Source organism: Euleptes europaea, chromosome 19 (assembly GCF_029931775.1).
Source record: "Euleptes europaea isolate rEulEur1 chromosome 19, rEulEur1.hap1, whole genome shotgun sequence".
Classification (NCBI taxonomy): Eukaryota; Metazoa; Chordata; class Lepidosauria; order Squamata; family Sphaerodactylidae; genus Euleptes; species Euleptes europaea.
The window spans coordinates 6,104,418-6,132,263 of record NC_079330.1 but is presented as its reverse complement, the minus strand read 5'-3'; the positions used below and the strand labels follow the sequence as shown (position 1 = coordinate 6,132,263).

General features: G+C 49.3%; 1 protein-coding gene across 1 annotated transcript; it reads left to right on the top strand.

Moving 5' to 3' along the window:
• C1QTNF12 (C1q and TNF related 12) lies at positions 1-27,846 on the top strand. Its single transcript, XM_056865374.1, has 8 exons — positions 1-219; positions 10,290-10,406; positions 12,257-12,359; positions 13,055-13,236; positions 19,575-19,683; positions 22,611-22,701; positions 26,338-26,416; positions 27,731-27,846. Exons 1-8 carry the CDS (start codon positions 31-33, stop codon positions 27,827-27,829), a joined length of 969 nt encoding a protein of 322 aa, XP_056721352.1. The 5' UTR covers positions 1-30; the 3' UTR covers positions 27,830-27,846.

Here is a 27,846-nt window from a genome sequence, read left to right as displayed (position 1 = left end):
TCTTTGCTCTCTGGACTTTCCATTGAGAAGATGTCCACCAAAGCAAAAATGAGATACTGGAGTTGGTTCGTTTTGGCCACCTTGCTGTGCCAGGAACTTTCCCGTTTCCGAGCTGCGGCAGCCAAGAAAGAGCGAAAGAAGGTGAAGGAGCCTAACCAGTATACAGAACCCTTCAACACGACGCTCTCCAACAGTGAAGAACAGCACGAGCACTCCAAGGTAGGCATCAAAACAAATGTTCAGGAGCATCCTTCAATGTTTGTAGGTATACTGGCCGCCCTCCGGTTGAGTGGTGCCAAGTGTTAACTCTTCCATTGGTCCTCTATGTGTACAACTAACTCACTTACAAGGTAGCTTCTTTGGATTCCCGTTTTACAGATGGGGCAAACTAAGGAATTAAATTGTGGAACTCCCTGCCCCAGGATGTGGTGATGGCTGCCAACCTGGAAGGCTTGAAGAGGGGAGTGGACATTTTCATGGAGGAAAGGGGTATTCATGGCTATTAGTTAAAATGGATACTAGTCATGCTGCATACCTATTCTCTCTAGTATCAGAGGAGAGTGCCTATTATCTTAGGTGCTGTGGAACATAGGCAGGATGGTGCTGCCGCAGTCATCTTGTTTGGGGGCTTCCTAGAGGCATCTGGTTGGCCACTGTATGAACAGACTGCTGGACTTGATGGACCTTGTTCTGATCCAGCAGGGCCTTTCTTATGTTCTTATGTTAAGGAAGGACAGGAATGACTTGCATGTGCGTTAAGACACATTCGTTGGGCCATGGGCTTATGGGAGGACGCGTATGGGTTGTAGAGAGCCAGTGTGGTGTAGTGGTTAAGAGTGGTGGTTTGGAGTGGTGGAGTCTCATCTGGAGAACCGGGTTTGATTCCCCACTCCTCCACGTGAGCGGCAAGGGCTAATCTGGTGAACTGGATTTGTTTCCCCACTACTACACTCATGAAGCCAGCTGGGTGACCTTGGGCTAGTCACGCTGTCTCAGCCCCACTTATCTCACAGGGTGTCTGTTGTGGGGAGGGGAAGGGAAGGTGGTTGTAAGCCAGTTTGAGTCTTCCTTAAGTGGGAGAGAAAGTCGGCATATAAAAACCAACTCTTCTTCTTCCTCCTTCTTCTAAAATAATAATATATTCCCCATAAAATATACAAATTCAGAAATTTTTATAAAACCAGAAAAATGCAAGCACCGATGGCTAAAATCATAAGGTAGCTGCAGCAATCGGGCAACCCGAAACCCCGGTGTTATTGATGATGCCACTTATAAAATAAAGAACGTGAGGGTGGGGGGGAAGGCCAGCTAGGTATTAATACATAGCTGTCCTCAACCATAGGCCTGGTGGAACAACATTGAGGTCCTTGTCCTCCCTAGGCTCCATCCCCAAATCTCTAAGAGTTACCCAGCCTGGATCTGGCAACCCTCCCCCCCCATTCCCTGCCAGGGACCAGGGGGGACCTGATAACCCTCTGTTAAAACATAAGAACATAGGAAAGGCCATGCTGGATCAGACCAAGGTCCATCAAGCCCAGCAGTCTGTTCACACAGCTGCCAACCAGGTGCCTCTAGGAAGCACACAAACAAGACGGCGGCAGCAGCAGCATCCTGCCTGTGTTCCACAGCACCCAAGATAACAGGCATGGTCCTCTGATCCTGGAGAGAATAGGGATGCATCCTGACATGAGTAGTACCTATTTTGACTAGTAGCCATGAATAGCCCTCTCCTCCATGAACATGTCCACTCTCCTCTTCAAGCCTTCCAAGTTGGCAGCCATCACCACATCCTGGGGCAGGCAGTTCCGCAATTTAACCATGGGCGCTTTCACACATCCTAAATAATGCACTTTCAACCCACTTTCAATGCACTTTGCAGCTGAATTTTACTGTGTGAAATGGCAACATCCACCTGCAAGCGATCGTTGGATTGAAAGGGCATTATTCAGGATGTGTGAAAGTGCCCTATGTGTGAAGAACTTGACTATTGAAGACGTTGTGAAGAAATGGTTATTGATCAGTGCACAGCAGTCTACGCAAGAGCATGCAAAGGGATGTCGGTTGTGGTGCGCCGAACAGTTTGGGGCTTGCCTGCAGACGGGGGAAGGAAGGTGGAAGGGGGGAGAAGTCAGATCGGGATTCCACATTAACGAGGGGTGGGGCACAGAGATGCGAACCTTAATGCCTCTTAAAGACACTTTGCCATGTTCCCATTAAAGTTTTGCAGCTGTTTAGAAGTGTCATTTGCTTTTTCATCTGAGAGGGCCTTAATTGTGGGTAATTACCTCATGGCGGTTAATTAGTCAATAGGAGCGAATTACCCTGGGGGGAAGAGATTTTTCTCCCTACCGACAACAGCAGAAGACAATGGTTTCTTTCTACCTGCGCAGTTTAGGGGGCGTCTGTCAATTAGAAGAAGAAGAAGAGTTGTTTTTGTATATGCCGACTTTCTCTACCACTTAAGGGAGACTCAAACCGGCTTACAATCACCTTCCCCTCCCCACAACAGACACCCTGTGAGGTAGGTGAGGCTGAGAGAGCTGTGACTAGCCCAAGGTCACCCAGCTGGCTTCATGTGCAGGAGTGGGGAAACAAATCCAGTTCACCAGATTCGCCTCCGCCGCTCATGTGGAGGAGTGGGGAATCAAACCCGGTTCTCCCCATCAGAGCCAAACCACCGCTGTTAACCACTGCACCTCGCTGTCAGTTAGTTAGTCGAGTGGTGTTTTCCGACACAGTGAATGTTCCTGATGCCGTTGTCTGCTGGGGCATCGTCAGGTTTGGGGGTCTGCGGGAAGAGAAAGGATGAGGGTGATGAGGGATACTGGGTTCAAGTCCCAGCAGAGCCATCACTTGGGTAAGTAACTGTCCTTGGGAAAGTCAGCCTCCTGTGGCCTCAGTTTTCCCCAAACAGATGAGCTTCACATGGCCCGTGGGAAGTTCATAGACCAGGAAAGGTGCCATGGACTCTTGGCTTGAAGAGCCGAATTAGACAGGATGACGGGAAATCCATTGATGGAACAACAGCGTTGGGAAGGGGATTTGGATTAAAGATTTAGTGGGGGAGAGGGGGAATTAACCGTCCCCCTATACCATTATGGTCGCAAGCTACGGTTGGGAAATACCTGGAGATTTGGGGGGGGGGGAGCCTGAGGAGGGTGGGGTTTGGGAAGTGGAGGGACTTAAGTGGGGTATAATGCCATAGAGTCTGCCTTCCAAAGCAGCCATTTTCTCCAGGGGAACTGATCGCCTTCGCCTGGAATTAATTCCAGGAGATCTCCAGCCACCACCTGAAGGTTGGCAACCCTACATACCATCTTCACGGTCTGAATTCCCCCCTCAGCCCAATTTGCCCCAGGGCTAAAACATAATAATAATAAGAAGAGTTGGTTTTTATATGCTGACTTTCACTACCACTTAAGGAAGAATCAAACCGGCTTACAATCACCTTCCCTCCTCCTCCCCACAACAGACACCCTGTGAGGTAGGTGGGGCTGAGAGAGCTCTAAGAGAGCTGTGACTAGCCCAAGGTCACCCAACAGGCTTCATGTGTAGGAGTGAGGAAACCAACCTGGTTTGCCAGATTAGAGTCTTGCCCGGTTCTCCAGATTAGAGTCCGCTGCTCCAAACCACTGCTCTTAACCACTACATCACCCTGGCTCAAGTAATTCTCCCTGGAGAGGTGTTGTGGGGTGGGGGGGGGGGATATTGAAATCTCAGAAACGACGCAGGGCCCAAGAATTAACTCCCCTCTCCAATGTGCAGTAGCAAAAACAGCAGAAGACTTCCTCCAAAACTCTCCTGCCCTTGTGTCTCGCACCCCGATGACATTTCCTGTGACATAAGCATCGAACAACAGCCCTGTGAGAAGACAAAGGGAATGTAATAAGAACACTCTTCCATCGTCGGTGCCTGCAGACCATTGCAAGCTGTTTACCGTGTGTGCCGCGTCTGTGCTCTCCGGTAAAGAGAGGCATGTCCTTTTAAATGCAGGCTTGGTTACGCTGTACCCCTTCTGGCCCAGTTTGGACAGTTCCTGGTGGCCTGTGGCTGGCCAATCTCAGAAGCTGGGCACTGGGTTCGATGCAACATAATCTGCTCTATTGAGGCAATTCATATAAGGGCTGGACAAACGAATGGAAGCGGGTGGATGTCTGTCTCTGGCCTGGATGGTTCAGGCTCAGGGATACCAGGTCCCTCTTTGCCACCGGTGGGAGGTTTTAGGGACAGAGCCTGAGGAAGGTGGGGTTTGGGGAGGGGAGGGACGTCAATGCCATAGGGTCCAATTGCCGAAGCGGCCATTTTCTCCAAGTGGACGGATCTCTATTGGCTGGAGATCAGTTGCAATAGCAGGTGATCTCCAGCTGCTACCTGGACCTATACTGAATTTCTCATCTTATGATAAATGTATAGAGGTGTCTGATTTGTTTTCCGCTACCTGGAGTTTGGCAACCCTAGTTTGGCCCATGGTCACCAGAGTGGAGATTCGAGCCTGGGCCTCCCAGATCCTAGTCCGACACTCATCACTACAGCACTGTACCCAAGCTGAAGATGCTAAAGGTGCTTTGGCTCTTTGCTCGCCTTGGTGGTACAGACATGGGTCGCGGGCCATACCCGACTTGGCCGTGAGCCCCTTTGTGGCTGCCGGCTCCTGCCAAGATCAAGAGAGAGGCTTCCCTGCTTATTCCTCGGATTGCTCTTGCATGCCGTAGTAATTAAATAATAATACCACAAGGGCAGAGCATTCATTGGAGCCGTCAATCTCGCCGGCTGGCGGGGAGCGGCCTGGCTGCCTCTCCGAGAGGGATTTGTAACTGAAGGAAGACACTGGCAGCAGACGGAGAGGTCGCCAGCCCTGTGCGGGCGGGCAGTCGCTGGTAGGGTTGCCAAGCTCCAGGGGGTGGCTGGCGATATCCTGCTATTACAACTGATCTCCGGCCGATAGAGATCAGTTTGCCTGGAGGAAATAGCAGCTTTGGCAATCGGACTCTATGGCATTGAAGTCCCTCCCCTCCCCAAACCCCTCCCTTCTCAGGCTCCGCACCAAAAACCTCCCGCCAGTAGCGAAGAGGGACCTGGCAACCCTAGCTGCACCCCAGGTTGCCAGCTCCAGGCAGGTAAATTTCTGGAGATTTGGAGGTGGGGCCTGGGGAGGGCAGGGTTTGAGGAGGGGAGACGGTATAATACTATGGGGACCCGCTGCAAAGCAGCGACCCCATGCAGTTTTCAAGGCAAGAGACGAACAGAGGTGGTTTGCCGGTGCTTGCCTCTGCTCAGCCACCTTGGACTTCCCTGCTGGTCTCCCATCCAAGTACAAACCAGGACTGACCCTCATACACATGTGTCATCTGGTGGCTTTGGGCTAGGCTGGGCCATCCAGGTGAGGGCAGATCCCACAAACCCATCTGGAAAGTTACCGGATGCTCCCATGTGGTTCATGAAGAGCCAGTGGGGGTGCAGGGAGGGGGGTTAATCACACCCTCCCACCTTCAATTCTCCTCGCAAGTAATTTCATAATAGCAATCACTGGATTTCCCCTGTCTCCTCCTCCTCTCATTCCAAAATCTTGCTGTGGGTTATACTTCTCCTCCAGCATGGTGCAGTGGTTAAGAGCAGTGGTTTGGAGCGGTGGACTCTGATCTGGAGAACCAGGTTTGATTCCCCACTCCTCCACATGAGAGGCGGACGCCAGTCTGGTGAAGAGGGACCTGGCAACCTTATCAATCCGTCAGATTGCATGTTCATGAGAACGTGACCCTAAACAAGGACCATACAAGTTTGAATTCTTGCAGGCCCATTTGAAGGAGGAGGAGTTGGTTTTTATAGGCCAACTTTCTCTACCACTTAAGAGAGACTCAACCCATCTTACAATAAGCTTCCCTTCCCCTCCCTACAACAGACACCTTGTGCGGTAGGTGGGGCTGAGAGGGTGTGACTAGCCCAAGATCACCCAGCTGGCTTCATGTGTAGGAGTGGAGAAACCAACGAGGTTCACCAGATTAGAGTCCGCTACTCCAGCCAACAGAGATCAGTTCACCTGGAGAAAATGGCCGCTTTGGCAATTGGACTCTATGGCATTGAAGTAAGAAGAAGATGAAGACGACAAAGAAGAAGAATTGGTTTTTACATGGCAACTTTCTCTACCACTTAAGGAAGAATCAAACCGGCTTACAATCACCTTCCCTTCCCCATCCCACAACAGACACCCTGTGAGGTAGGTGGGGCTGAGAGAGCTGCGACTAGCCCAAGGTCACCCAGCTGGCTTCGTGTGGAGGAGCGGGGAAACAAATCCAGCTCACCAGATTAGCCTCCGCCGCTCATGTGGAGGAGCGGGGAATCGAACCCGGTTCTCCAGATCAGACTCCACCGCTCCAAACCACCGCTCTGAACCACTACACCACGCTGGCAGTTTCTTGAGGATTTGTTTTACCCCCTCCCTCCAGCGTTTGCTTCAGCCCTAGCAATCTGGGGTCTTGGGGGAAAATTGCCTCCTGGTCCCATTCCAGGGATGTCTGCTAGACGCGAGGGTGTGCTCTCGACAGATGCAACGTTGACACTAATTACTCAATTATCAGGGAATGCACAAACACTCTACGCGGAGTGACTCAAGATCCACTTCCTTTGGCGCGAGAGGCAGACAGCGGCTGTTCTGCCAGCGCCCACCTGGGGCCAAAGAGGAGTTGGCTAAGCTGGCAATACCCCAAATGCATCAGACCGGACCCCTGAAGTAGGGTTGCCAACTTCCAGGTACTAGCTGGAGATCTCCTGCTCTTACAACTGATCTCCAGCAGATAGAGGTCAGTTCCCCTGGAGGAAATGGCCGCTTTGGCCATTGGACTCTATGGCATTGAAGTCCCTCTTGGGTTGCCAGGTCCCAACTGGCGGGAGGTTTTAGGGGTGTAGCCTGAGGAAGGTGGGGTTTGAAGAGGGGAGGGACTTCAACGCCCTAGAGTCCAATGGCCAAAGCGGCCATTTTCTCCAGGTGAATGGATCTCTATCGGCTGGAGATCAGTTATAATAGCAGGAGATCTCCAGCTGTTATCTGGAGGTTGGCGATCCTAAGTCCCTCCCCAAACTCTGCCCTCCTCAGGATCTGCCCCCAAAACCTCCTGCTGGTGACGGAGAGGGACCTGGCAACCCTACCCTGAAGTAATTTTATCTGGACTCTTGGCCCCCCACATTGTTTCCACAGAAAATGCGGTTTACAGATGTGCATGCTACATTGCTTTTCTACATAATATGTACATGTGGGGGAGTCCAAGGACAACCCCTGACTTTTAAAGCCCTGGGTAATTCCTGGTGATTTGGGGGTGGAGCTTGGGGAGGGTGGGGCTTAGGGAGGGGAGGAACCTTTGCGGGGTGTAATGCCGTAGAGTCCACCCTGCAAAGGAGCCATTTTCTCCTGGGGAACTGATCTCTGTAGTCTGGAGATCAATTCCAGGAGATCTCCAGGCCCCACTTGAAGGATGGATAGGGTTGCCAGGTCCCTCTTTGCCACCGGCAGGAGGTTTTTGGGGCGGAGCCTGAGGAGGAGGCGTTTGGGGGAAGGACTTCAATGCCATAGAGTCCAATTGCCAAAGCTGCCATTTTCTCCAGGGGAACCGATCTCTGTCAGCTGGAGATAAGTTGTAATAGCAAGAAATCTCCAGCTAGTACCTGGAGGTTGGCAACCCTAGGGAAGGGGCCTTGAGTCTTGTCATGCCTTTTCACCTCTTCTGTGTTGCAAGCAGAAGTACAATGCAAAAAAAAGTTTTTTAAAAAGATTGCATGCATGATGAAATTAAGGTTCTTTTTTGTGCAGCATTTAACCAATATGTCACTTCGGTAAAACACTGCACAATGCTGTTTTATCAGTGTCCATACGCTAATCAGTAGCATAAAGGAGGGAATCTGACATCTGTGGCAAACTACACACACTCCTAATCTGCAATTATATTCTGTTTTAATTCTGCAATTATATTCTGTTTTAATTCTGCAATTATATTCTGTTTTAATTCTGCAATTATATTCTGTTTAATATTTTAATAATTTCAATTCCTGGTTAAACTAGAGTTAAGGAGGGATAGAATGCAGGAAGGAAAAAGAAATTCAGAACAATTGAAGAACGAAGAATGCAATGGGGGGGGGAATCTTTCCATTCCTATTCCTGAGGCAGCAGGGTTAGCTATTCACGGGGGAGGGTGCCCAATGCATCTCGGCACGACTCATTGTTCCTTGCCATCAGGAGGCACGTACAGAACTACTGCATGCAAAAACGCGGCAGGTGGGGTGAATAAAGGTAAGGTCCACGTATGCCCCGCAGAAGGAGAAGCAATCTTTTCTTTTACCTGAGTGCCTCAGATGGCAAGAAGCTGTTTCCCTTCTTCCTTTGGAGCCCCGTCACATCTGCTGTGCTTTGGTCTACTAACAGTGCAATCCTAAAGAGAGTTACTCCAGTCTAAGCTCATCCATTTCAATGGATTGCTTTGTAAATTTTGCTGGGGAGGGGGCTTTTATTTATTTATTTTTCAAATTTCTAACCCACCCTCCCTGGTCTAGGGTTGCCAACTTCCAGGTACTAGCTGGAGATCTCCTGCTATTACAACTGATCTCCAGCCGATAGAGATGTTTCCCTGGAGAGAATGGCCGCTTTGGCCATTGGACTCTATGGCATTGAAGTCCCTCCCCTCCCCAAACCCCGCCCTCCTCAGGCTCCGCCCCAAAAAACCTCCCACCGTTGGTGAAGAGGTAACCCTATCCTGGCCTCAGCTGGCTCAGGGTGGGTAACAACATCTAAAACCATACAATAATTCATAGTGATATCACTAACAATCAATATAAAAATCTATAGCATAAAAATGTTAAAATTGGCGATCAAAAACAAAGATGTACAGTTCTCATTGTGCTGGCTGAGATAACAGGCAGCCACCCCTCCAAATCCATACCAGTTTAGCATATGGAAAGGGGGAAAGATAGAGAGGCCAGTAAAGATGATACCCACAGCTTTGTTAACTTTCCCTGGTGAGAGGAGGAGGAAGAAGAAAAGTTGGTTTTTATATGCTGACTTTCTCTACCATTTAAGGGAGAATCATACCGGCTTACAATCACCTTCTCCTCCCCACAACAGACACCCTGTGAGGTAGGTGGGGCTGAGAGAGCTCGGAGAGAGCTGTGACTAGCCCAAGGTCAACCAGATGGATTCATGTGGAGGAGTGGGGAAACCAACCCGGTTCACCAGATTAGCCTCTGCCGCTCATGTTGGAGGAGTGGGGAAATCAATCTTGGTTCTCCAGATTACAGTCCACAGCTCCAAACCACCACTCTTAACCACTACACCACGCTGGCTCTCAGTGAGTAGGTCCAGGATAGGGCAACCCACCTGAAGCGGCAGAACGTTCATTTTGGAAGCTGGAAGTAAGCAGCTGTGAGTCCTCTTATGTTACATCTGCCTTCACCCTTCCTATACTACATCTGTCTTCAGTTTCATATGATCTTGTTTCACAAACTCATTGCCAAAATGTGATAATTCCCATAGTTGTACCCACAAATACTCACCTGAAAGCTCTCTTAAAAAAAAAAAACAAAAAAACACCCTCCCACAGCTTCATGTCCAGTTTTTGAAACTTTAAAAAAAAGGTAAAGGTCCCCTGTGCAAGCACCGGGTCATTCCTGACCCATGGGGTGATGTCACATCCCAACGTTTCCTAGGCAGACTGTTTACGGGGTGGTTTGCCAGTGCCTTCCCCAGTCATCTTCCCTTTACCCCCAGCAAGCTGGGTCCTCATTTTACCGACCTCGGAAGGATGGAAGGCTGAGTCACCCTTGAGCCGGCTACCTGAAACCAACTTCCGTTGGGATCGAACTCAGGTCGTGAACAAAGCTTTGGACTGCAGAACTGCAGCTTACCACTCTGCACCATGGAGCTCCTTTTTGAAACTTACCTGTAAATTTTTAAAATTTGGAAAGAAGAATGTGCATATCATGACAATAACTGGGATAGTTTAAGTGTGGTTTTTAAAATAAAACAACAATACTAGGTGCATGTTCACATGCCAAATTTCTTGTAATCTGACATCTGAGCTTCTGAATCGAGCAGAGAATTCCCACATGCAAAATCTGAAAACAATCTGGGTAAAAAAAAAAAAATAGAAATCTAAAATCCATCGCCTCTTATTAAAGATCCAGAATTTACCTTCTTCTTTTCTGATTCATCAGGCAACAAGAAATATTGAATGTTGGAACTATTTTTAAGTTGCTATGGAATGGGTGAAAGTCACGTTGCCCTCAAATGCTTCTTCTTCTCTCCTTAGATGCTTGAGTCCCCAGACCCTCGCATTACTGACCCGCGTCGCACGTGGATTTCATTTGTACATCGTCCTGATGATGGCAACAACAAAAAGAGATGCAGAGGGAAAGATAAGAAATTAGTAGGTTGTTCCTGGAGGTGTAGCTATTGCCAGTGTTAAAACAGCCAGTCCCCAACATTCTGTCCCCCTCCCTTGACATTCCATCCTGCTCTTCCATTACCCCTGCTAACCTCTGCACCCATTAAGTTCCCCTTTTTTTACATTCTGCTTCTTTATCCTAAAACTCTGTCTCCTCTCCCAACATTCCATCCCCCTTTGCTAACATTCCTTCTCATCCCCTCATCATTCCTTCTCATCCCCTCATCATTCCTTCTCATCCCCTCAACATTCCTTCTCATCCCCTCATCATTCCTTCTCATCCCCTCAACATTCCTTCTCATCCCCTCAACATTCCTTCTCATCCCCTCATCATTCCTTCTCATCCCCTCAACATTCCTTCTCATCCCCTCATCATTCCTTCTCATCCCCTCAACATTCCTTCTCATCCCCTCATCATTCCTTCTCATCCCCTCAGCATTCCTTCACAGCCTCCCAACGTTTCATCCTCCATCCCAACATTATGTTACACCCTAGCACAGAGTTCCCAAACGTGTTGCCTACAGGCACTTCCCTGGGTTCCTGCCATGTGCTGCAGGAAGGTAGGAGACGGCCTTGGGGAAGGCAGGACAAGTGATTGGCTGTCTTTATACAAATAGAGAGGCTTTCCACCTTGGTTTTCTTCTTCTGTGTTCGTGTGTGTGTATTTTCCCCCATTGGTCTTCTCTCTATTATACCCCCTTTCTCCCTTTGGTCTTCTTCTCTGTGTGTTTCTTCTTCCCTTTCACCCATTGGTCATCAACGTTGTCCCGTCCTCCCCGCCTCTCTCTGTTTCTCTCTGTTATCTCCCTTTTGGCTTCTTCTCTCTCCAAGTGTATAGGATTATTGTCCCTATTCCTCATCCTCTCTTGTGTGTATGTGTATTTGGCTCCACCTCCTGTAGCCACCCTGTCTCAAAATCCCAAAAGTGACTAAAGGCTCAAAAAGGTTGAGGCCTCCTGCCCCAGTGTGATCAAAAAAACTGAGCCCAGAATGGGGCCATGCAAATTAATTATGTGGGGGCAGTGTAATTTGCTGCAGGCAATACCATCAATGGCTTGGCTCCCCAGGAGCAAAAGTAGCGTTAGCTTTTTACCCAGCTGGTGGCTCTGATTTGTACCCCTTGACTTTCTCTGATCCTGTTTATTATATATTTAGGTGATTTATAGTCTGCCTTTCTCTCTGAGTCTCCAAGCGGATTACACAGTAAAAGTCAATACAGTGGATAGGCTGAGACAACTAGTAAGCAATGTAATACTATTAGGATTTTAGAAATCTGAAACAAAACATAAGTGTTAGACATGATTGCTTGAATAGTGGGTGTGACATACCCACCGAGTTTCATAGTTCAAGGTTTAAAGAAGGGTCACGTTAATGGCATCCCCAGCTAAAGGATCTGAGATAACAGTGCTGAGAGATCCACTGCCGTACAGAATATATCATATTGGGCAAGTCGATTGGACTCTATATAAGGCAGCTTCACATGCTCCACACCTAGGGTTGCCAGCTCTGGGTTGGGAAATACCTAGAGATTTGGGGGGTGGGGCCTGAGGAGGGTATGGTTTGGGGAGGGGCTTCAATGGGCTATAATACCACGGATTCCACCTTCCACAGCAGCCATTTTCTCTGGGGGAACTGTTCTCTGTCGCCTGGAGATCAGTTGTAATCCCAGAAGATCTCCGGCTACCACTTGAAAGTTGGCAACTCTATCAGTCAGAGTAGACGGGTCCAGCAGAGTAACCATGTATGTTTCTTGTTTCTTAGACCAGGTTCAGAGAAAACCCAGCTTACTAGCTATGTGATTGTTTTATCTTTATCCTTTTTCCTTCCCCTAGCGTGGGCTTGTTGGTCCCCCAGGCCCCCCGGGGCCACCTGGTCCTCCTGGTGCTGAAGTCACCCAGGAAGTCTTGCTGCAAGAATTCAAGGAGATGTTGAAAGGTACGATCCATCAAATACTTCTGGTGTGTGAAGAGGAAGTCAGAGGCATGTGACCCTGCTGATTGGCCAGCAATTAGGGTTGCCAGCTCTGGGTTGGGAAATACCTGGAGATTTTGGGGGGTGGAGCCTGAGGAGAGCAAGGTTTGGGCAGGGGAGGGACTTCAAAGGGGTACAATGCCATAGAGTCTACCTTCCAAAGCAGCCATTTTCTCCAGGGGAACTGATCTCTATCGGCTGGAGATCAGTTGTAATCCTGGGAGATCTCCAGCTAGTACCTGGAGGTTGGCAACCCATCCAGCAACAGGTTTTATATGGGAAAGCTTCTGAATGGAACTGGTCTACTTGTGCAGCAAAAAACAATTTGGAATTTCAGCAGCTGCATCCTTAAAGGTTCACAACGGTCACCCCAGATTTTTCCTAGCCCTCCCCATTGGGGTGAATCCAGGGGTGAATCCAGCTGTTGCCTTCATGCATTCCTTGTGAGGCTTCCCAGTAAGGGTTCCCAACACAGCCTCAGCAAAAGTGGAGCCTAGGGAGGGCAAAGTTTGAGGAGGACGCAATGTCACTTCTGGGCGACGCTCTAGGCTGACTTTCCTAGTCTCTATGGCCTTGACCATAGAGAGCAGAGGAGATCCCTAGAGTGTAAGGGCCAATGCGGAGCACAACATGACCCCCCCTGATTTCTTTTCTTGCAGAAGCTACTGAACGGCGGGCGTCGCCAGCTTTGCCAGCCCCTCCCAGTGAGGCACCCCCTCTTCTGCTGTCCCTGGAGGAACTGTCCCCCTACAAGCGAGTGGAGGAGGCTTTCCACTGTAAGCTCAAGGGGCAGATCATCGTGGACAAGAAAACCTTGATGGAACTCCAGAACTTTCAGATGGTGAGGAAATATTAAGGAATGTGAGCTTGGAGTGATGTATATGACTGGGAAGGGACTTATCGGGTTGCCAGGTCCCTCTTCACCACCAGTGGGAGGTTTTGGGGGCAGAGCCTGAGGAGGGTGGGGTTTGAGGAGGGGAGGGTCTTCAATGCCATAGAGTCCCCATTTTCCCCAGGTTGAACCGCTCTCTATCGGCTGGAGATCAGTTGTAATAGCGGGAGATCTCCAGCTACTACCTGGAGGTTGGCAACCCTAATTCGGGGAGTCCCCAGACTCAAATTACTACCGAGTCATGAACCTCCCTGGGTATTCTTGGGCCAGTCATCCTGTCCTGCTTCACAGGGGTCTCCTGATGACACAACAGAGGCAGGGAGGAGCACGCAGGCCACTCTGAACTCCGTGGAGGAAAGGTGTGGAAAACTGGTGGTTTCCCCATCACCTGCCGAACCTTCTGGAAGAGTCTCACCAAGGCTGTGTTCTTCCGTGTCTCTGAATTGTTAGCGTTCAGAAACGTAGAAGACAATTAAGGGATATTTTTAAAAAGATTGGGAGCTTCGGCACACTAATAATTAACATCTTTCTCACGTAAATAATAGCTTCCTTAATTACCCCTTGATCCCGGCCTTTTAAAAGTCTTTGCGATGCTCTGTCATCGTGACTAAGGGGGATTTTCATGATCCCTTAAGTGTGGTGAGGGCAGTAGTCATCTCGAAAACTCCACCGGTGAGAATCTCTTGAGCGAGTCCCATGGCTGAAGCTTGGAGACAATTCTTCTCCTTCCTCTGCAGGAAGCAGTTGCCACTGCTTTTATTTTAAAAGTCACAGAACCAGATATTTTCCTATTTTAAAAATGGAAGAAGGAAGAGAGAAGGGAAAGGAGAAGGGGCGGAGCGAAAGGTTCTCGCAAGCCTCCTACTTGATCCTGAGAGAGGCTCCTGGCGAAAACAGAAGCCCCATTTTCTCCAGGGGAACTGATCGCTGTTGTCTGGGGATCAGTTGTAATAGTGGGAGATCTCCAGGCAGCACCTGGAGGTTGGCATCGCTACTACGTAGGGTTGCCAGCTCCGAGTTGGGATATACCTGGATATATATATTTTTTACTTTATTTATATCCTGCCTTTCTCTGCAATGGGGACCGAAAGTGGTTTAGATCATTCTCCTCTCCTCGGTTTTATCCTCACAACCACCCTGTGATGTAGGCTAGCCGGAGAGCTGGCAACCCTCTCCGAGTCTGACATTCTAACCATTTCAGTAAATACAAATGTTTGCTTCTTCTTTTTTTAAAGCCTGCCTCTGAAACCTTTTGGCCAAAAGTGGTTTAGATCATTCTCCTCTCCTCGGTTTTATCCTCACAACCACCCTGTGATGTAGGCTAGCCGGAGAACTGGCAACCCTCTCCTAGTCTGACATTCTAACCATTTCAGTAAATACAAATGTTTGCTTTTTTTTTTTTAAAGCCTGCCTCTGAAACCTTTTGGCCGAGCGGCGTCTGGAAGCCTCGGGCTTCCCACAACGCCTTGCGCAAGGTGTGGGCATGCGGGTAGGCACGCCCCGCTTGATGGCTCTTTGCGGTGTAGGCCAGGGCAGGGTCCCCACCGAGAGAGATAATCCTGGTGCCACTCTAATTGGCCCGGCAAAGGAGACTCCGAGACATCTTAATAGCCATCAGTGGACGGGACGGGGCTTTCGCGCAGGAGTCAGTTCCTTTTTAATTAGGCTTGTCGGATTCCTGGTGCCTTCCCATGCCAACGGGCACATTTGTGCCAACTTTGTGGGGCTTGTCTGGTCGCTGGAGCTGCGGCAACGCGGGGAAGTGTCTGGGGCGCAGCTGTGGGCGCCGGCAGCCTGCCGAGGGAGGACAACCCAAGGGTGACGAAAGGAAAAACAGGCCCCCTGTCACCGTGGTGTTTCAACACCCTCCTCTTTGGGTGCGTCCGCGCATACCGCTTCGTGCAGGACCGGACGGGCTTGACGTTTTCCTGGATTATCTCCTCTGTCATGAGTGCATCTTGCTGCTCCCTGCAGAAGATGGTTCTTTGCGGGGTGGGGGCAGACAAAAAAAAACTGAGCTTTGGTTTTTTTCTCCTTTGCGCTCGATGCTAGCAAGCCATGCTCCTTCCGACGTGATTTTTCTCCAGATTTATGTGGTGGCGGCAAAGCTGATGGGTAGGGTTGCCAGGGTCCCTCTTTGCCACCGGCAGGAGGCTTTTGGGGCGGAGCCTGAGGAAGGTGGGGGGAAGCCAGTGTGGTGTAATGGTTAAGAGCTGTGGTTTGGAGTGGTGGACTCTGATCTGGAGAACCGGGTTTGATTCCCTACTCCTCCACATGAGCGGCAGAGGCTAATTCGGTGAACTGGGCTCTCTCCTGCACATGAAGCCAGCTGGAAGAAGAAGAAGAAGACTTGGCTTTTACATGCCAACTTTCTCTACCACTTAAGGAAGAATCAAACCGGCTTACAATCGCCTTCCCTTCCCCTCCCCACAACAGACACCCTGTGAGGTAGGTGGGGCTGAGAGAGTGTGACTAGCCCAAGGTCACCCAGTTGGCTTCACGTGTAGGAGTGGAGAAACCAACCCGGTTCACCAGATTAGCGGATGCCACTCATGTGGAGGAGTGGGGAATCGAACCCGGTTCTCCGGATCCGAGTCCACCGCTCCAAACCACCTCTCTTAACCACAACACCACGCAGGCTCCCAGTAGTTAGAAGGTCCAGTATTCAGTATTTACACCAGTACCTTGGGGGAAGGGGAGAACACGAGAACTGGCCTCAGCAGAACTACACTTTGGTAGTTGGCTCAATCTGGAGGAGGCCCCTTGTCAAAATGAGCCGAGAACAGCCGTAAATATTGCCAGGTCCCCTCTCCCTCGCTCCGTGCGCATTTGCAATTAAAACCACTTTGCAATCTCTCAGGCTTAGCATCGCAGAAGGTATCCTGCAGAGAGCTAACTGGTGAGGGGGGTTAACCTCCCGGCGCGCCACGCCCCGTGCCAGTTTCCTGGAGATTCCCCGTTGTCTCTTTCTTTCTGCGTGTGTGGGAGAGGAGAGATGCGGATAAAGCCACAGAAGGAGACGTGAAGAAACAGGAATGTTTTATCAAGTGGTAATTTTCTGGTGCCGGAAAACTGCCTTTCCATTTCGGCTCGGCGGTTTCGAGGGAATTAAGCCACCGCCTCCGTTTAGTTTAATTGCTTTTAATGAATTGGGCAAAGCGGGGCTGCCAAATGGGCCTGGCAGCTTCCCCTGATACGGGGAGTAAATTGGGAGGGGGGAGGAGAGACGACGATACACCAGGGGCATCGAGAAATCAATGGCCGAGCTGCTTTACTGCTTGCCTCAACTGGGGTTGCCAACTGCAGACTGGAAAATTCCTGAACAAGAAGAGTTGGTTTTTATACTCCTATTTTTCTCTACCTTTAAGGAGTCTCAAAGCGGCTTACAACCACCTTCCCTCCCCACAACCGACACATTGTGAGGTAGGTGGGGCTGAGAGAGTTCGGAAAGAATCTGACCAGCCGAAGGTCTCCCAGCAGGCTTCATGTGGAGTAATAGGGAATCGAACCTGGTTAGAACTGAGTTCCAGAGATCAGTTCGCCTAGGAAAAAAAGGCTGCTTTGGAGAGTGGGCTTTATGGCATTATACCCCGCTTGGCTCCCTCCCCTCCCCAAGCTCCACCCTCCGCAGGCTCCACCCCCAAATCTCCAGGAATTTCCCAATCTGGAGTTGGCAGCCTTAGCCCTGAGAGAAAACCAGCAAGTAAACCTTAAAGAAATGAATACGGCTGTATCTTTTCTCTCTACAGAAAATTCAGAAGATGGGTGGGGGACTGATTTCCTGAACACATGAAGTTGCCTTGTACTGAATCAGACCCTCAGTCCATCAAAGTCAGTCTTGTCTACTCAGACTGGCAGCGGCTCTCCAGGGTCTCAGGCAGCGGTCTTTCACATCACCTACTTGCCTGGTCCCTTTAACCAGAGAAGCCGGGGATTGAACCTGGGACCATCTGCATGCCAAGCAGATGCTCTACCACTGAGCCACAGTCCCTCTCCATGGCTCTCCAGGGCCTCAGGCAGTGGTCTTTCACATCACCTACTTGCCCAGTCCCTTTAACCGGAGAAGCCAGGGATTGAACCTGGGACCATCTGCATGCCAAGCAGATGCTCTACCACTGAGCCACGGCCCCTCCCTATGGCTCTCCAGGGTCTCCGGCTGAGGTCTATTCACATCACCTGCTTGCCTAGTCCCTTGAACTGGAGATGTCGGGGATTGAACCTGGGACCTTCTGCATGCCAAGCAGAGGCTCTACCACTGAGCCACAGCCCCTCCCTATGGCTCTCCAGGGTCTCAGGCTGAGGTCTTTCACATTACTTGTTTGCCTAGTCCCTTTAACTGGAGATGCCAGGGATTGAACCTGGGACCATCTGCATGCCAAGCTGATGCTCTACCACTGAGCCACGGCCCCTCCCCTAAATTCTTCCCCACCCCGCATCAGGAGCTCGGTACACCTTTGCCTCCTCAAACCATCCCCATCTGAGCATTGGAAAAAGCCCCCCCAATTCTGATGCGGCAGCGCTAGAACATCCTTGGTCCGGTTCTTGGAACGCCGAAGCGATTTTTCTCTTTCTCCCGAACGCCAGCCAAACCGACTCCAGGAGCGCCAAAGCCAATAAGAAACACGCCGCCCTGAGTTTATTTTAGCTTTATTCCGCTAATCTCCCACAAGCTTTGTGACGGGAGACGTCTCCCTCATATGGGTGTTGCTAAACCAGGGGCTTTGGGCCTGCTCGCTTTCCTTCTAAAATTAAGACGGAGGAGGGGGGAAATACCACAGAAGGGATCAGCTATTTGCAAAACCCTTCCGTGAGAAATGTTCGTGGTCTTCTGAAAACGCTAAGGAGGAAATCCAGGGCCAGCCTAGTAAGGTTCCAACTCCGGGGTTGAGACATTTCGGGAGATTTGGGGGTGGAGCCTGGGGAGGGTGGGGTTTGGGAAGGGGAGGGACCTCAGCAAGGTATAATGCCATAGAGTCCACCCACCAAAGTGGCCATGTTCTCTGTCAGCATGGTGTAGTGGTGGTTTGGAGCGATGGACTCTAATCTGGAGAACCGGGTTTGATTCCCCACTCTTCCACATGAGCAGCGGAGGCTAATCTGGTGAACCGTTTCCGTTTCCCCACTCGTCCACATGAAGCCAGCTGGGTGACCTTGGGCTAATCACAGCTTTCTTAGAGCTCTCTCAGCCCCACCTACCTCACAGGGTGTCTGTTGTGGGGAGGGGAAGGGAAGGTGATTGTAAACCAGTTTAATTCTCCCTTAAGTGGTAAAGAAAGTTGGCATGTAAAAGCCAAGTCTTCTTCTTCTTCTTCTTCTTCTTCTTCTTCTTCTTCTTCTTCTTCTTCTTCTTCTTCTTCTTCTTCTTCTTCTTCTTCTTCCTCCTCCTCCTCCTCCTCCTCCTCCTCCTCCTCCTCTTCTTCCTCCTCCATCATCATCTGGAGAGCAGTTGTAATTCTGGGAGATTTTCAGGATCCACCTGGAAGTTGGCTACCCTGCAGCCTTTAATATTTCATTAATGTTATCAGAATTCTTGTGGCTTCCATCATATATGGTGCTTGATGGTTTTGCTACAAAGGACTCCAGCATGAAAAAGGAGAGTCAGGGTCTACAAAGTCAGGTCATTGATCCACCAAGCTCAGCCTTCTCTGCTTTGATCAGCAGAAAAAGATCATTCCCAACACCTGAAATCCTTCCAGTTCTGCAGCGCAGTGTAGCGGTTATAGTGTCGAACTAGGATCTGGGCAACTCAGGTTCGAATCCCCTCTCTGCCCTGGAAGTAGGGTTGCCAACCTCCAGGTACTAGCTGTAGTTCTCCTGCTATTACGACTGATTTCCAGCCGATAGAGAGCAGTTCACCTGGAGAAAATGGCAGCTTTGGCCATTGGACTCTATGGCAATGAAGTCCCTCCCCTTCTCAAACCCCGCCCTCCTCAGGCTCCAACCCAAAAACCTCCCGCCAGTGGCAAAGAGGGACCTGGCAACCCTACCTGGAAGCTTGCTGGGTGACCTTGGGCCAGTCACACATTCTCAACCTAACCCTACCACACAGGGTTGTTGTCAGGATAAACTGGAGGAAAGGAGGAGGGTGTAAGCCGGTTCCCGCTGCAGAGAACAGTGGGGTAGAAAAGAAGTAAGTCCATAAATACAATTTTGTGGAGATGCCAGGGTTTGAACCTGGGATTTAGATGGGGACTAGAGGGACCAATGGGCCAACTCCATCAGAGGCTGCTCAGTGTGACCCATTTGGAGTCCCACCTTGGTTAACAGAATGTCCCTTTTCTCCCTAGCCTTTGACCAAAGGAGCTTTCCTCCGAGGATCCGGGTTAAACTTAGCGACCGGGCGGTTCACGGCTCTGCTGTCTGGCATTTATCAGTTTTCAGCCAACGTCCACATTGGTGAGTGGTGTCAACTACTTCAGCTAGATGGGGTGAACAGTAGGGTTGCCAGCCTCCAGATATTGTGCAACCCTAAGGAAATAATCTCAGTACACTACCACAACTTCTCCTTTTAAATATATTTCTTTCTTTCAAAGTTTCTTTCTCCAAGCATATATTAATTTTACCTTTTAACTTGTCTTAACAACTTAGGGTTGCACAATTTCATATCAGTACACCTATTTGTATAGCCTCCAGATATTAGCTGGAGGTCTGCTATTACAACTTATCTCCCGCCGACAGAGATCAGTTCCCCTGGAGAAAATGGCCGCTTTGGCAAGGGGACTCCATGACATTGAAGTCGCTCCCCTCCCCAAACTCTGCCCTCCTTAGGCTCCACCCCAAAAATCTCCTGGTATTTCCCAACCCGGAGCTGGCAACGCTAGTGAACACCCTTCCTTGGGCCTGGTCAGTGGAATGGAAGGACCTTAGACTCACGAGTTCAGTTCCTGTTGCGGTTGGAATGAATTTGGTACGTGAAAGGGAATGACAAGCAGGGTCTACTAGCTTGGTTTTGTTCCCGTTCGCAGAGCATCTTTGGCCAGTTTGTATGGAATGGCCAGCTATGCCCCCCGCCCTCAAATCAGAAAATTTGCCTGCAGCACTTAAGTAGAGGGTGAGGGGAAGGGAGCAGGTGAATTTGAGATGCTCGTTCCCATCACGCCAAGCCACAATTCCTCGCTTTGTCAGAAGCAAACGTAGTTGCCTCCATCTTTCCTTAGCAACCTTCTCTTCTTTCAAAAACAGAATCACAGGTGCATCTTCTAAAAAAATGAAGAAAGGGGGATACGTACAACTTGCATAATGAAAAGGGGTAATTGCTAGTTGGGATACATACAACTTGATAATGAAAAGGGGTAGTTGCTAGTTCAAGCTGACTTTTCGAGGCAAGAGACGTTCAGAGGTGGTTTGCCATTGCCTGCCTCTGCGTCATGACTCTAGTATTCCATGGAGGTCTCCCATCCAAATACTGACCAGGGCCGACCCCGCTTAGCTACCGAGATCAGGCTTGCAAACATTTAGCAATCCTAAGAAAAGATGCTCCAATCTAAGCCCATTGATTTCAGTGGGTTTAGGCTGGAGTAACTCTGTTTAGGATTAAATCTGGTATTGTGCTAATCTGTTGTTTTTTTTTAAAGCATTCCTAATTATGGATGCTGTTGATGTTTTAGAGGAAAAATAAAGACAGCAACCAGTATGTCAGTTACTGAATTTAGCTGGTAATTTACAACTTCGGCTTGAAAACAATAACTTAACCTGGCACCATCTGTGAGTAAAAGTCTCTTCCAGGCAACAAGAAAAAAAGATGCTTTGCAGCTCCTTCCGCGGCAGGCTGTTTTGGAAAATTTTCCTTCTCTTCAATCTGCAGATAACTAAATGTGGGTGCAGGCTGACAAGTACAGTATACAAACCCAAAACGCAGACTAGGAACTTTAGCAGAGTTGCCTTCAATTGATCGGCAACAGCTGCAAGTTAGAATTTTTCAAAAAGCGTCCCACGACCTTGACTTTTAAAATCGAAATGAAAACATTCAGGATGTCGTGGCTTTGGAAATCGTTGCCCGTGTTCAGGTGTCGCCGATAGTCTTTTATTTCACTTCTGATCTAGCAAGAACGCCCACCTTCTTTGCCTCGTATAAATCCAGATTAGTTGTTGCCCCTGTTTCATATCTTTTTGCTCTGGAAATAAATAGTCATAGAAGGGCCTTCTCGCAAGCCAGGTACTCTGCCTTCCCTTCAGCGCACCTAGAGGGTAGATATGAAAAAATCCCCATCTCAGAGAGATGATGCCAGTGGGGTATAGGGGACGTAGAAACCATGGAGCATATTCTCATCCGCTGCCCTTACTATGAAGAGATTCCTGGCAAATTTATTCGTCCTTGGACTAACAGGCTCTCCGTTAACTCAAGAGTCGGAGAAGGCAAGGAGCTCTCAGATGAAAATCCAAGGGTTTCCATTGACGCTGCTAGATTTTGTGCAGCCGCATCCAAAATTAGGTGCAAGTTGTTGGGATGACCTGCCCTATTATCTATGTATATCACTGGTTCCCAACCAGGGGTCCGTGGACCCCCAGGGGTCCGCGAGAACTAAATTAAGGTCCACGAAACAAAGTTATAAACCCATAATACATTAATATTTTCAATTAAAAGTTCTCTGTTATAAAAATATATATTCAAATTTTATTCTAAGTTTAATGTTTAACTAACAGTTATGATTAAAGATTATTTTCAAATTCTCGGAATTTTTATTTTGAACCTTGGGGTCCCTGCACCGAACAAAAAAGTCCTAGTGGTCCCTGGTCAAAAAAAGGTTGGGAACCACTGATGTATATAGTAGAATCATAGAGTTGGAAGGGACCACCAGGGTCATCTAGGCCATCCCCCTGCACAATGCAGGACATTCACAACTACCTCCCCCACACACACTCGAGTGACCCCTACTCCATGCCCAGAAGATGGCCAAGATGCCCTCCCTCCCATGATCACAGAATCAGCATTGCTGACAGATGGCCATGTAGCCTCTGCTTTAAAACTTCCAGGGAAGGAGAGCTCACCACCTCCCGAGGAAGCCTGTTCTACCGAGGAACCGCTCTAACAGTTAGAAAGTTCTTCCTAATGTTTAGACAGAAACTCTTTTGATTTAATTTCAACCCGTTGGTTCTGGTCCGACCTTCTGGAGCAACAGAAAACAACTCGGCACCCTCCTCTATATGACAGCCCTTCAAGTATTTGAAGTAGTGTCCTTAGGATTTTATGTAGTCTCCAGTATATTTTATACGTGGAATTCCTGGTTTTAACGTTTTAACATTTTTTGTTTATGTCCGGCTATGTGCCGTATCAATAAATGACCAACTGAATATTCCACTTCTGCTCTTCCTTTCCCTCGAAGACCACAGTGAACTAAAAAGCAAGCTGCAGCTACGAGCCAGAGACAACGTCCGGGTACTGATCTGCATCGAATCTCTCTGCCACCGATACACGTGAGTCCGTGTGATGCTGCTGGTATAGTATTTTGGCTCATACCGTGGAAGGTGGAAGGTAGGGTTGCCAGGTCCCCACTCACCTTCGGCGGGAGGTTTCCGTTTTGATCCTGTGTGTGTGCATGCGGACGTTTACAACTGGAAGTGCCGCCTCGCAAGGAGCCTTAGACCACTCAAACTAAGTGTCTGAGTGGTAAAGGGCCACAGCGACCCTTTACCACTCCAACTAAGAGTTTGAGTGGTCTAAAGCTCCTTGCAAGGCGGCACACGCATGCACGATTGCCCGTCGGCCCTCAGCTGGGCGGCGGGCAGAGGGGCACATTACTGGGGGTTTGCCTGCCACCAGTGGGCACCCGGCAACCCTAATGGAGGGCAGGGCCAGCCTGGGATTTTTCTTGTCATTTTTCTATCGCTTGGATGGTTCAGAAGAGGAGACAAGATCGTCTGGTTCTGGCCAAGGCCGGATTATATTTATTCTATTTAAATTGTATTTAAATTACTTGTATTTAAAATAAATAGTGTTTAAATTGCATTTTAAAATAAATAGTTTCTATTTAAAACATTTAAATAAATAAATCTATTCAAATAAATATTTATTAAATAAATAATCTATTTAATAAATAGTCTATTTAAATAAATGATCTATTTAAATAAAGATTTATTTATTTAAAACAAATAGTTACGCTTTTAGCCTGCCCTTCCCAGCCCAAAGGCCAGGCACAGGGCGGCTTACAAGTCCAGAACAATAAAACCAATAAAACCTTAAAATATAATTTAAATACATTTTAAATAGCCAAAATCATTCAATAAATAAGGAGTAATACTCCCGCCAATGGCACTAATCACATAATCATTGTCTGTAGCACGACAGATAAAACTGACCTCCCCACTAAATAGGGTTGCCAACCTCCAGGTACTAGCTGGAGATCTCCTGCTATTACAACTGATCTCCAGCCAATAGAGATCAGTTCACCTGGAGGAAATGGCCGCTTTGGCAATTGGACTCTATGGCATTGAAGTCCTTCCCCTCCCCAAACCCCGCCCTCCTCAGGCTCCGCCCCCAAAATCTCCAGGTATTTCCCAACCCGGAGCTGGCAACCCTATATACCAAAAAGGGATTTTCAGGTAGAAACAACAGGTATGAGGAATTCAAAACCATCCCTAGTTGGAAGTAAGTCCGGTTGGAAGCTTTTGTCTCCCCGGCAACCATTTGTACCTCCCCAGGCCTACCCCGTACTTGTGGCGTAGAGTCTCCGGGGCCCCAAAGTTCCCCCAGCAGAGGGCAGTGGCGTTCACCTGGTCCTTACCCAAATAGCCTCTGCGTTTCTCCTGCGTCAGAATTTCCATCTTTCCCCTTTCCGGGATGGTTGTACTCCATCCCTCCCACTTGCACAATTAATAACCATGGCACCGAAAACAAAATTACTCCCTCCCAAAAATAAAAAAAATTAATAATCAGATGGTTCTGCTGGCAGCCCCATAAAGTCCAGGGAAGCCATTAAAGTTGCATACAGAGCTTGGGAACGCCGCCCCGCCATTTTATCCCTTTCTTCATGGCTCCAACGGAATTGTTCTCGCCATTAAAGTTCTAATTTAAACAGTTTATTGGCGAATGAAACAACAGACAGGGCCCTGGAGAGCCAATGCCAGCCCTTTTCCGTCGGTTTCGTTGGCCAAGAGGCCTCGGGAATAGTGCTGAACTTCTTATTTGTAAAACTGAGCTAAGGGCAGAAGGCGACCTGCTAACCCATTGGCTTGGCAAAGGCCTTAGTTTCCCTAGAGAAAGGTTAGAACATAAGAAAAGCCCTGCTGGATCAGACCCAGGCCCATCAAGTCCAGCAGTCTGTTCTCATGGTGGCCAACCAGGTGCTTCTAGGAAGCCCACAAATAAGACAACTGCAGCAGCACCATCCTGCCTGTGTTCCACAGCACCTAAGATAATAGGCATGCTCCACTGATACCGGAGAGAATAGGTATGCATCATGACTAGTATCCATTTTGACTAGTAGCCACGGATAGCCCCGTCCTCCTCAAGAACATAAGAAAAGCCCTGCTGGATCAGGCCATGGCCCATCAAGTCCAGCAGTCTGTTCACACAGTGGTCATCCAGGTGGCAGAGATCAGTTCCCCTGGAGAAAATGGCCTCTTTGGAAGGTGGACTCTATGGCATTATACCCCACTAAAGTCCCTCCCTTCCCCAAAACCTGCCCTCCTCAGGCTCCACCCCCATTCCCAAATCGCCACAGAGTTCCCAACCCGGAGCTGGCAACCCTACATATAAAGTGTGACCGGCTGCATGCAACCCACCTGCAAAATTAGTCATACAAAACTGTCACATTTGGGGAGGGATACGGATGGGGAGAAGTTGGCTCGGACTCCTTTAGGGTTGCCAGGTCCCTCTTCGCCACCGGCAGGAGATTTTTTTTGGGGGGGGGGGAGCCTGAGAAGGTGGGGTTTGGGGAGGGGAGGCAGAGAGTCCAATTGCCAAAGTAGCCATTTTCTCCAGGTGAACTGACCACAATTGGCTGGAGATCAGTCGTAATAGCAGGAGATCTCCAGCTAGCACCTAGAAGTTGGCAACCCTTCAAAGCAGCCATTTCCTCCGGGGGAACTGATCTCTATCGGCTGGAGATCAGTCGTAATAGCGGGAGATCTCCAGCTAGTACCTGGAGGTCGGCAACCCTAATTTGGGGAAGGACACAGATGGGGAGAGGTTGGCTCGGGCTCTTTTCTCTGGGCTTCGCCTGCACCTGCTGGGAGCGGCAAACTGGGCTTTGGTTAGAATAAGGCCCGTTGCTCTGCCGATTTGAGAGCAAGTCCCAACCAGCCATCCGCTGGCAAAGGGCGACACTGTAATGGTGTGCGGGCACAATTTGCCATTCATGCGCAACATTGTGGGGGAGGAAGGAGGAGGAGAGATTTAAGCATGCAGGTGCGCACCGTCACTCTGCACCTGCCAGGATGCGGCTTTCGGCTGTCGTTCCATACCAACTGCTCGTTGGTATTTTACTTCGTAGATACCCAGCCTTTCCCTCCAATGTGCCCCCAAAGCGGCTTACATAATCCTCTTCTCTTCCATTTGATCCTCACGACAATCCTACTTTTTCAAAAATGTTCGAATGTCCCCTAAGTCTGCAGAAAAATCCTGTTGGGGTGGCGACCCCGAGGTTTGCCAGGTCCCTCTTCGGCACCAGCGGGAGATTTTGGGGGGCGGAGCCTGGGGAGGAGGTTTGGGGAGGGGAGGAACTTCAACGCCATAGAGTCCAATTGCCAAAGCAGCCATTTTCTCCTGGTGAACTATTGGCTGGAGATCAGTTGTAATAGCAGGAGATCTCCAGCTAGTACCTGGAGGTACTATGTGCCCCTTATCTGCAGATTTAAGTATCCACAGGCAGGGGGCACACTTCAGAATTAGATATATAGATTGTCTTCCCTGGTTGTTTGCTCCCAGCTGCTGCTATTCAGAGGTGCGTTGCCTCTGAATATGGAGGTTCCATTTAGCTAAGTAGCCATTGATGGACCTTCTCCATGAATTTGCCTAGTCCTCTTTTGAAATCACCTAAGCAAGCAGCTCATGGCAGTGAGTTCCACAAGCTAACGTTTCCGGTGGCTCCTCTCTCTTTTGTGTCCCCGTAGGTCTTTGGAAGTGATCGCCGGCCTGGAAAGTAATAGCAAAATCTTCACTGTTTACGTCCACGGATTGCTGCAGCTACAGGTAAAGGCGTTGGAACTGAAGTGTAGATTCTGCCTGATGTAAGAACTTGGGCAGGGGCTGGAGAGTAGGGTTGCCAGGTCCTTCTTTGCTACCGGCGGGAAGTTTTTGGGGTGGAGCCTGAGAAGGGTGGGGTTTGGGGAGGGGAGGGGCTTCAATGCCATAGAGTCTAATCGCCAAAGTGGCCATTTTCTCCAGGTGAACTGATCTCTATGGGCTGGAGATCAGTAGTAATACCAGGAGGTCTCCAGCTAGTACCAGGAGGTTGACCACCCTACTGCAAGCCAGAAATATCTTAGAATAACGTACCAAAGCTCCGGCCCATTGTTAGAAAGAAAGACCAGCTGTTGCTGCTTCTTTTTTCTGATTCCCTGCATTACTCTGTTCCTTCTTGGCATGGGATCCCTCTACCGTGGCAAGCATAACTCCGGGTTCAGACGAAAACCACGGGCCCCTGTGGGTCCCCCTTGCTACCATCACTCTATAATATATCAGTGGAGAGGGGGGCTTACCTTGTCGTCAGCCAGTCTTGGGTCAAAATAGGGGTTTGCCAACTCTGGGTCGGGAAGTTGTTGGAGATTTGGTGGGGGGAGTTTGGGGAGGGGAGGGACCTCAGCGGGCTATAATGCCATAGAGTCCACCTTCCGAAGAAGCCATTTCCCCACGGGAACTGATCTCTGCAGTCTGGAAATCAGTAGTAATTCCGGGAGCTCTCCAAGCCTTGCCTGGAGGTTGGGAGCTCTAGGGTTCAAGCATCCTGGTCCTCTTAGCCCCACCTACCTCACAGGGTGTCCAGTGTGGGGAAGGGAAGGAGATTGTAAGCCGGTTTGAGTCTTCTTTAAGTGGCAGAGAAAGTCGGCATATAAAAACCAACCTTCTTCTTCTTCTTCTCCTCCTCCTCCTCCTCCTCCTCCTCCTCCTCCTCCTCTTCCTTCCAGAGCCAGATCTAGGGGGATGAGGGGGACAACTGCCCTGGGCGGCACCCAGATGGGGTGGCACCAGCGCTGCCAATCCTGCATTGGCATTTCCATGCGGCTCAAAGGAACTCACCAGTGCGTGAACCCTAAATGGGGATTGGGGTTCCCATATTCCCTGCTCCTGGCAAGGATTCTTCTCCCAGTTTGCACAAGAGAAGCAACAGCTGATCCCGAAAGGCTTTTAAGTAGAGACAGGAAGGGAGCATCCACCTTCAGACCTCCCCACCAAATTAGGCCCCGACAAAACCTTTTATTAACAAACCTATCGATTAAACCAATACAAGCTTGCATCCTCTAATATCTCCCTCCTCCCCGTTTTTTTTTTGCTTCCATTATACAGGCAGGGCAGTACACGTCAATATTCATAGATAACGGCGCCGGCGCACCAATCACCATTCAGAACGGTTCCGATTTCATGGGAATGTTCATGGGGGTCTAATCCCAAATGACCAGCAT

Bases quoted from the DNA above. Each gene is read 5' to 3' on its own strand.
- C1QTNF12 (XM_056865374.1), top strand. From the start codon at position 31: ATGTCCACCAAAGCAAAAATGAGATACTGGAGTTGGTTCGTTTTGGCC. The intron at 12,360-13,054 runs GTACGATCCATC...CTTTTCTTGCAG, and splicing joins ATTCAAGGAGATGTTGAAAG to AAGCTACTGAACGGCGGGCG. The intron at 13,237-19,574 runs GTGAGGAAATAT...TTTTCTCCCTAG, and splicing joins AACTCCAGAACTTTCAGATG to CCTTTGACCAAAGGAGCTTT.